The sequence below is a fragment of the Atta colombica genome, unplaced genomic scaffold (assembly GCF_001594045.1).
Source record: "Atta colombica isolate Treedump-2 unplaced genomic scaffold, Acol1.0 scaffold32, whole genome shotgun sequence".
Lineage (NCBI taxonomy): Eukaryota > Metazoa > Arthropoda > Insecta > Hymenoptera > Formicidae > Atta > Atta colombica.
The window spans coordinates 1198494-1209169 of record NW_017259426.1 but is presented as its reverse complement, the minus strand read 5'-3'; the positions used below and the strand labels follow the sequence as shown (position 1 = coordinate 1209169).

Here is a 10676-nt window from a genome sequence, read left to right as displayed (position 1 = left end):
TATTTTTAAATTACTGAATTCTGTCATTCATGTCTTATTTTAAAAGTAAAAGAGCTATTAATTTATTCATATTATTTTAAATAAAATAATATTCTTAAGTTTCTTAAGTATAACTTTCAAAAAGGGGGAAATGAATTGAAGAGATAATTAAATAAATATAAATAAAGTGTACAAATTAAAAGTTTATTGTGTATTGCTTCTCTTTCTTTCCTACACTATCATCACTATATTTTGTTGGTATTATTAAAAAATGAAATAATAATAAAAATTGTCCTCTCAATTTATTTATATTTAATAGTATTTAATATTTAAAATTAAATTTGAGAAAAATTCTATTTTTTTAAATTTAGATATAGTTATAGATTATTATTATATAATTAAAAATTCATATAACGGTGTAAATCTTGGGAAGTTTCTCTTTATGCGTGCCGTCCATGTGTCCGCACACGCCGGTCACATGACCTTGCAAAGTGGTATCCAGCATCACAGACACGCTGTCGGAGGTCCACATTATCAGTACTGGTACGCGTTGAGATTGGACCACAAGATGCCCATAATGCTCGGTGAGTCTGCAAGCGGAAGTTGTATTTATTTTAACATGATTTTTCTTAAATTCTATATTAAATTCTAATTGATTAATTGTCGCACTTACTTTAACGCGTAAGACTTCGGTTCGTCTTTTGGTATTACAACTCCCTTCTCATGCTGGTTGATTACATTGCCATCAATCATAACGACGGTATCGAACTCATTTGGTACAATCTCCATTTCATGATCGGCAACATATATCTTTATGGCTAATTTAGTACCTTGCACGGATTTTACGAAAACAGCATATGTCCAGTCAATATGGTCAGCGGATACAAGAGTCCATTTATCGAAAACTACAAATGGAATCACACCCTCGTCCAAGGTGATTAATGCTTGTGGATAAACAGTGCAGATCTCTGCAAGAAAAAGATAATTCAATAAAATTGTTGCTTCAATTTTCCGTACAGAAATTTAATACTAGAAGATATAATATATAATCTTTTCTAATATTCTTCATAAGTAAATTCTGAAATATTCTAATGTCCAATTTCTTCACCTCTGGATAATTTTATCCAAGAAATATCTCCTAGTGTACAATCTCCTGGGGATATCTCCTGAATAAGGTTATCCGCAACTTATCTGGCAGTGAAGAAATTGGGCATAAGTCTATAAGATTTCTCATTCTATAATTTCTAATACTATCTGAAAAATCTTAAGGTATTTTTCAGAAATCTTTGTAAATTTGAAATATGATAAATAAAGATAAATTCTTTAAAATATTATAAGATGAGAAATTTTTTTATTGGCAGAATCACATCATTTCATTTTTAACTAAAAATTTTACTATGATATTCACATAAGAAAAAAAATTTAGAGAAGAACGACTTACTAGTCTGGCCTTGCATCAGTTTATACACAGTATCTATGGAGAAACGAGTATTGTCCATGAGAGAGTGCCATTGTGGATGCGACACTGGTCTGTCCACAACTATGCCCTCGAAGAAATGTTGCTGCAAGGGAACTTGGACGTATTCGTATCCATTAACCGGAGTAATGATGGTTGTATTGACATGACTCAGATCGGAGGAGTATTCAATCATAATCTTTGCATTACCGCTTTCAACACGTTCCACGAAGTATCTTATGTATGATAAATACGATGCGCGAATGTGATCTTCAATCATAGCAAGATATGAGAGTATCTGTACAGGCATCTGAAAGAGAATCATATTTCTTTTCCTTGATTGAGAACATGTGATTGATGATATTGATTTTCAGTCTTTTCCATGTTTATGTTATTCACTATATATAATATTTATTAGCATATAACAAATTACTTTAAAAAATATTTAAGAGATGTTTAAAGAATTAGAGAACCAATTATAGATGTTTTACATAAAATCTTCTAAGTTCTTTATTATATTTTCAAATTATTAGAAGGAAATTGTGTTATGAGTAATTCATCTTCTCTTACCTTTTTGTACGTTATATTAATGGTATATTTCTTTAGAGTCGTGTAACGTAAGGTTTCACGAATGCAATTCATAGTTTTGGGAAAATAGCTTTGTTTGTTTTGGAATTGCAGATTTTGAGTGTCTTTAACGCAAGCACCATGCATATTATTGTGCGTCATTTGCCTCTTTTGTTCTTCTGTCATTTCGCCTTTGAGAGTCATCACAATCATCATATCGTCACGAACACACTTATCGTCATCTGTAAATCCTGCTGTAATGGAAATCTTGTTATTGGTCTCTTCTTTAGTAGTGTCGATCTTCAAGGGATTTGTTTCGATGATTGGATAGTTTTTCTGAGCGTCTAAGCAGATCTAAAAGTACAAGCAAAAAGTTCATTCATAATCGCTAGTGTTATTTTATTGAGTTTTTTATTTATTTGTACTTTCTAATAAATAAATCTATTTTAGAATTAAGATAATTAACTTAAGATAAGTTAGACATACCTTCAAATTCTTTTCCCCTGGAGTCTGTCTCATCATCTGAACTTTGAAATTATTCATCAGATGTCCCGGAGATAAATCAATGTTCACGTTCATGTCCCACGAACGAATGGATTCGTTTGTGGAAGCTGCTTTAGTATCGAGAGTAGCTCGTACATTGATCTTGTTGCTGCTAAGAGTGTAAATCTTTTCATGAACGTGATCAACATCCTCCACATTGATTCTTATGTTCAAATCGACCTGAAAAAAGAGAAGATAAAAATGTCGAATTTTTCTTTCAGATTTATTTTTGACTACTTTTCTTTCAAATCTGTATTTTTGACTGCTTACATGCGACGTAGGATAAATAATGCTGGGTTCCATTTTCAACAGTGTCCCACAGTTACCTATTTTCGGTAGAGCATTCTCATTCATCATTCTTTGACGAATACCCATGTAGTATTGAAGAAGTTTTGAATTCCTAACGAACAAATTGTAATATAATATTTTTTTTTATTTAAAAGTCGCATCGATAATCAAAACTCAGATTTAACTAATAAATTATGTTTTTTTAAAATATTTTTTCAAAAAAGGAATTGTTGCTATCAGCAGCAACAGGTATCGATTCAATTAGATTATTGCATCAACTCAATTAGATTATATTGCATTCTAATCTATTGTTTACCAAGTGTTCTTATGTTCTGCGGAGAATACACGCTGCCATTCCTCGGCATCAGTCATCTGAGTGATCTCATTTTCGCAATCGAAGACTGACATGCTGTATTTAAGACCTACGTCCTTAGAATCCATGGAGACGTGATGATTCTTCTTTTCGCCAGTAGTGACGACCATGTGATGAAGACAGTCAGCACAGCAGGTCTTGAGAACATCTTGCTCGTCTTCGGTGATGGTTACTAAGTTCTTCGAGTAGGATCGTATTCCGGTGATTGACTGTTGGGTGACAGGCAGTCTTGGCAAGGTGATTTTAAGACTTTTCGCCTCGTGATTGTAACCGATGCTCATTTGCAGGGGCAAGATAATGTCCTGGACTGTGGCGCGACGAACTGAGTGCCAAACGTCGACAATCGGATTGTAAATCGACATGACATATTCACCATGCCTCCAGATGCGAGTATCGACATCAAGCTTCAAGCTCATTGATGGCTTTTTTAGCTCGTTTTGAACGTTGTTGAACTTGAATGACCATAGCTGAGGACTCTTGGTATTGAAAACTCCCTGCAGACCCATGTCGGTGGGCACTTGCATCTCGTAAAGGGTGTCGTATAAGATTTCCTGGATATTGCCGACCACTGTTTGCTTCAATGTTTGATATGCGTCGTCGAACATATTTTTAAAGGTGTTCTGATCATAGTGATTGAAAAGGACAACAAGACCGTTCAGCGTGATGCAGATATCCAAGTGAACAGGTTTCTTCATTGGCATGTCCTGTGCGGCACGAATTAAGATGTTTTGCACATTCTTGTTGGTGAGGTTTTCTACGGAGGTGCCAATTAATTCCTTTTTGACCACCTTCATGATCTCATCCAAGCCATAGGAATTCCAATAGATCTGAAGAAAATTTGTATAAATCTAATATATGTTGTTCGCATATCATATTTTAAATTCTATAGAAATATATATGTATATATGAAATCGAATATGCAATATATTTTTTAATTTCTATACTTTTCGTTAATCTTTCATGTATTATAAAGCTACCTATATTATAAAGTTTATGCTGAATTGGTACATTATTACTTACACCCATTCTATTAGTAGATTTACGAGCGAATGAGTTATGATATTCAAAGTATCCAGCGTAGGGCGTACCGGTCGATTCTTCGAGAATCCATGCGGTATTCCAGGATTCGCCAAATTCATACATAGGATCTGTATAGTCGACGAATTGTTTAGATGATAGTTGAGTAGTAATCGGTCTGATCCTTGTGAAGCGTAAAACCTTTCTAACCATTTCACGAATTGGCGTGAGGCAAGGATCCACGGAATTAGCGAGACCTTTCAGAGTAGTCAAGTGATAGTTGTACAAATGGTTGTTCGGCTCCTGTGTCATAAGCCAATAGATATTCATGATACGTTGCATGTTCGGCATCTGGCTCATTAAAGTTTCATAGGCGACAATCCTGATAGATAACGGTTGAGTGACATCAGCGAGAATAGGCCAGAGCAGATTGTGAGTATATTCGATTCTATCGGAGACTGCCTTCTTGATGGCCCAGATTGCTTGAGCGCGAATATGATCTGGATGTTCAGAAATCGTAACTTCACCACGGATGATTGGCTCCAAGAGCTTCTCGATATTACCCACTTGCACATTTTTCATTGCCATAAGATATATCATTTTCATCTCGTATGATTGCTCGTCTGAAACATTTGTGAAAGGAATTCTGTGATCAATGTGTACATTATTAACTCTTCAGTGCTACTCTGGATGTGATATTCTATTTTCTTTTTCTATTGCTTTTCCAATGCTTTTTCCATTGTTTCCTTTATAACTTTTTTATAAATAAAGATACATACATTTTCTTAGTACTGTTATGTTCTTTAATATCTAATGTTTCAAAAAAATATTCTTTAAAAAATATGTTCATTTTTATAAAAGTGATTGAAGCACTGGTATTGCATACTCAAGTGTGTTATTTCTGTAGTGGCACTAAAAGATTAGAAATAATTTAATTAAATAAAAGAATTAGAGTAGAAATAGATTAGATTATGCGGTTGATAAAAATTCATTTTAAATAAATATTTGTATTTAAGCATGTAAAATTCTTTGCTGCGTATTTTTTATGTTTAATACAATACAATTCTTACTTTTGACATGATCGAAGAAACGGTGAAGATATCTTTCGAGAAGAGGGTTGACGATATCACTCTGCTGATGTATGAACGTCTTGCGAATCAAAATAGAGAAACAAAGGATGCTGGCTTTTCTAACTTGCGGTGACACAGTGCTACCTAATTTTAACAGGTCTTCCATTTCCAGAAGTAATCTCTCAGACGGTACTTTGACATGCATCGACAATTTCCTCAACATACCAACGGCAGTATTATCACTCACTTTATGTTTACGGACGACATTGCGTACGAAGTGGCAAGCAGCGGTCGTGCCCACGGTTGGAATCATTTGCAAGAAGATGTTCCTTTAAAATCATAGTTATCGTTTTATTTCATCGCATCAAACAAAATTGTGCAAATTAAATTTCTTCAAAAGAAAATTAGTAAATTAAAACAAATTATTTTTTTAATTCTAACACTACCTTCACAGAAATTTAATACTGAAAAATAGTGATTAATTACTTACTTAAAATAAGTAATCAATCATTATATCTTTTAGTATTAAATTGAATTTTTATAAAGGCAATTGACTCCATAAGATAAGAGATAATTGCAAATTACTCACTTCATCGTGTCTTCCTTGGGTGTCTTCGAATCCTGAATAGCATTGTAAACTTGCTCTAGTGAACCTAGATCCATATAGCTCATAGTGTGCTGTAGTCTATTGATGGTTTGCCCGTGTTTCCATTCAGGTTCTTTGGCCTCTAAGTGATTTTCTTCGAGATAATCAGTAGCTTCGACCAACATCTTTTTAAGTTTAGGAATAAGCGTATCCAATTTCACAATATGTCGACCATGAGTAAGATCTTCGGCAGCATGGAGAGCGTAATTTCCCAACGGCTTGTTGAAAGTGATATCGCGAATAATAGGTACATTCTGAATATTCACAGTCAGCATAGGAACTTCTATCGTTGGTACTACAGAATGTAAATTCAAAGTAGTGCTGAAATAATGAATAAAAGCAGGATCATATTGGCGTACAAACAATTATATAATACAATAATTATTGATATAATTACTTAGTCAAGAGGTAGTGAGATTCAGATCGACTATTATAAGGGAAATAATTAATAGTCGAGTGAGCAACTAGACGCTCGATGAGGATGTTATTATCCTGACGTTTGATCTCGAAGACTCTTCTGGCGAAAGTAGTCATATCATCCTAAAATTCAAAAGAAAAATGAATTAATTATAATTCAGTACAGCCAGAATTTAAATAAATGTTTAATAAATAAAGTTGTCAAGACAAAGTGAAATTTACCACAGGTTCCATATGACACTTCTCGCATTCGAAGTAATCGAAGGCACGCTGAACGAAATGACTGCAGTTTCGCAAATCGTGCATTTTCGTGACTATGAAAACATCGGTGTTCTCTGAATTCGTCGAGTTTTTCAGCTGGACATCATAGGCGACTTGACAAGTACCGTGGATGGTATTCTAGTGGTAACAACCAAAGAGAACATTTTGAAAGACACGCTTTTGCTGGATGTTCCCATCAGTCGTTACCTACCTCATGCGTGATGAAACCATGCGGCTTCAATGGAGTTTGCATCTGGATGTGAGCCAGATCCAATTGCAGCATCGAGGCGATACCTTGCTTGATGTTCCTTGACCAACCGCTCTCGGTTTCTGGCATTTTGATACCCTGGAACTGAAATCAAATGTTCAATCGAGTCATTCGTCTTTCACGAATGATTTTTATGTCAAATTGTCGTCTTAAGAATTCGAACATTACCTTGCCAGATTCGTTATAAACGATCACGAACGGTTCTTGAATTTGCTGTGCGGCTTCTCCGAGTTCGTGAAGAACTTTGACCGGCTGATGTACGACCATGCCATTGTACATGCCATACTTTAAATTGTTTAATTTGATGTAATAAGCATTATTTAAAGTCGGATCACTGGTATCCTTCTTTACATGAAGTTGCCCAGTAAGAGCGAACTGGGAGACATATTGCGCTGGCTCTACAGTTCCAGCTTTTATGTCGGCATAGTAATTGTAAATCACTGTTTTTTCAGCAGGAAAGTGTACTGAAATATATCGAATTATCGTAAATTATTTATCTGTCATTTTATATCTATATTATTAATTGTATTTTGTTTGTATTATTATATTACTTATTTGTTAAATAAAGCAACTATCGTTTTATCGATTGTTAAATATAATAATCTGTGACTTTGAGAAAGATGTCAAAATAATTTTACATTTAATAAATCATAAAGTGTGCATTGAATTATTATCATTTACAATACAGTGAATTAATAGATACGCGGAAATAATTTAATTTTACTGAAGAAATGATTTTACTATTATTAATGTAACATTATTACATAAATATTCAGAATACAACTTGTCTATACTAATTTGTAAACAAATATTTTTTTTTAGTATTTTATAAAATAAGAAAAACAAATAGAAATAAGAAAATAGATATAAATTCTTACCTGGTACCGCATATGTGGCCGTTAGGCACAACAAAAATACTGAAAACATAATTTCATTACATATACATGATATAATATATTCTCTTTCAATGTATTGCGTATTAAAAATATTTAAAATCTGTGAAAAAGAGAAATTGAAAGAGGATTAAATTTAAATTAATATATTTATTAAATAATTGTAAAATTTTTATATACATTTTGAAAATACTATATAAAATCAATTACTTCCTTAGATGTTTCTTTATTAGAATTCGCAAATTGCAAAAAAAATTTTTTCTTTCTCCTTCGAAAATATGAAGTTGTAGAAAACAGTTTTCTAATTTGAGAAAAGGTAAATGATGACAATTAGATTGATATAAAACTGGATAAGATATCTGAGCTTTTCACAATTATATTATACATATCGAATTTGTCGAATTGCAAAAAAAAAGGAGAAATAAATTCCGTTTAAGTGTAACTCGCGATTCAAGCATTTATCATGGAACAAGTCGGAATAAATTCCAATCGAAGTTATTTAATTATTCCTTGTTTATTGCGTTCTAGAGAAAACGGAATACCTAGGTCTGATCGGTATTCATTCCAACATGTTCCATGATAAATACCCAGAAGTAAATACGACTTCGTGTTTGGTGGCGACTTACCAGTAAGGGCATTCATCATAGCGTGGCCCCTGGTGTAAGACTGGTAGCGTACGCAAGATCCTCCCGCTTTTATAAGGCGCAAAGTTCTTCAATTGCTAAAATTCAATTGGTAAAATTCAAAAGTGCAGGCAAAGCGATAACCCTGCGATGAAAGGGTGTTATATATTACGGAGAGAAAGAGAAAAAGGATCGTACCGGTATAATCAAGGAGATAACTCTTTTGGGGTCAAGCCGTTATTTACACATTAAAAAAGCATGCATGTATATTAAAAATAATTCGTATATCAGACTGATCGTGATTAGTCTCGGCACTCCTTCATCATTCTCTACACCAAAAAAAACTTCATTTCTGTCTAAATTACATATGCAATTCGCGATTTTATCTTTGCATATACGCTATGCATTGCATGTAATCGCATCACTGCTCCCCAGTGATTTGTATGCACCGGAAAAGAATGATTGTCAAATATTTTTACAGTTTTAGAGTGACCGGCATTTTGATGGTAAGATAAAAAATCAGATAAAAGCAATGAGTCTGTAAATAGGAGTATGAAGAAGATTTGGAAAGAGCATCAATTTTGTAAGAGGTCGATTTTGCGAAGACGAGATGTTGATAGCAGAGACAAAAGTGCTAGAAAAAATAGTTAATTGCTTAATAGAATTATTTAATAGAAAAATCTTTGGTAAGATCGATATAAGCAGATTATACAGCGTATTATTAATTTTAGAATAATTCATTAAAAGAATGGCATTATAATTTTATGTAAAAAATCTATTGTGATTGTTAGCATAAAAACGATAAAGAGAATATAATTAGATAAAAAATTCTATAAAAAAAATAGTGCATGGACGTATCTAGGATATTTTTTTTTAAAGTTAATTTAAGTTTTTTAAAGTAATAATAAAGACTTTTTATTAATTTTGTTATCATAAACAGCAAGTTTTTACATTGCTTTTTAAATTGCTTTTTTTATATTTTAAGCATAGAACGTCTTCTTCTTGTTCCTTTTCAATGAGAAAAGTATTAAGTTTTATAAATCATAACATTTATTTTTTTCTCTGAAAAAAGTATTGATAAAATAAAAAAGGATTGATAAAATTTTATTAAAAACGAAATGTATAATTGCGAAAGGAGTACTTAATATTTTAGTGGATATTCTATTTTACTTAAAAATCTTGTGAAAACTTTCCTTATGAAAATCGAGCACTCTATTAAAGTTAAAGCTCTCTAACTAGTGAAAGTTCCAGATATACATGAATATAACGATAAGAAAAATATATTATATATTATATTTATGATGATAAAAAATTTATTAAGAATTAAAAAAAAGTTGCATTTTTTATAATTAATAAAATTTTTTATAATAGAAAAATTAAAAAAATTTCAGGAAGATTTGAATCTTCTCTTTCTTAGATATATCCAAAGATGTATTTATTGCAGATAGAAACTAATAAGCAATTTGCTGATTTAATGATTGCTGATATCAATCATTAAAATTAAATTCTCTTTTATTCCTTGCATTTCATGTTGCAGCAAAGCTATTTAATAGTTCTCTCGCTTGTCTTTTTATATATTTGATTAATTAAGATAATCATGAGTAATTATAGCCGCAAAGATAATTGAATAATTTATTCATTGATCGCATAAATTAAATAATCATTGACAGTTTGATAAAAAGCAAAAATGATTGCCTGTTTACCAGCAGTTTTACGTAATAATAATACACCAACATGTATATATATTTATCTGTTGTCTCGCTGTTATACTGATTGTCTTTTTGAACGACCGAATGTCCTTTCATTGATAGATTGACAGATTCTTTGGACTCGACTTTTCCTGTATAAAAATATCGAGAGAGGTCACAATTTATTATTTTCTGATTTTTTGCATCATATACTATATGCATCGAATTAAAGTTAACTATATTGAAAAGCAAACTTCATCTGATATGATACTGAAGAATAGTAGTATTCATTTGATTCTTCAAAGTTAATTCGTAAAATAAGTCCCTTTTCCAATTTCTTATATTTTGAAAATTATTAAATACTTCTATATATATATATATATATATATCTCAGAGAGCCGTGTTAGCATCTTAAGACATTATTTAGGACTTAAAATAAAAATGGACTATGAATACTGGACTCAGATGTATTTTTTTAAAATACTTTTAAGACTACTTATTAACAATATATTAACAATATATTAGATTTATCTTTAGCATGATAAAAATAATCATTACACATACACACACACACACACACACACACA

General features: G+C 31.9%; 1 protein-coding gene across 1 annotated transcript; it reads right to left on the bottom strand.

The window, feature by feature from the left end:
* Positions 1–162: 162 nt before the first annotated feature.
* Positions 163–8420, bottom strand: LOC108690375. Its single transcript, XM_018197632.1, has 16 exons — positions 8405–8420; positions 7764–7802; positions 7054–7349; positions 6829–6969; positions 6579–6755; positions 6337–6479; positions 5883–6260; positions 5294–5622; positions 4227–4846; positions 3150–4033; positions 2816–2945; positions 2489–2725; positions 2006–2356; positions 1421–1745; positions 653–947; positions 163–569 (listed from the first exon to the last, which is right to left on the bottom strand). Exons 1-16 carry the CDS (start codon positions 8418–8420, stop codon positions 386–388), a joined length of 4545 nt encoding a protein of 1514 aa, XP_018053121.1. The 3' UTR covers positions 163–385.
* Between the last annotated feature and the right edge of the window lie 2256 nt (positions 8421–10676).

Bases quoted from the DNA above. Each gene is read 5' to 3' on its own strand.
- LOC108690375 (XM_018197632.1), bottom strand. The intron at 7,350-7,763 runs GTAAGAATTTAT...GATATATTTCAG, and splicing joins GGCCACATATGCGGTACCAG to TACACTTTCCTGCTGAAAAA. The intron at 2,946-3,149 runs GTAAACAATAGA...TTTGTTCGTTAG, and splicing joins GCAGAACATAAGAACACTTG to GAATTCAAAACTTCTTCAAT.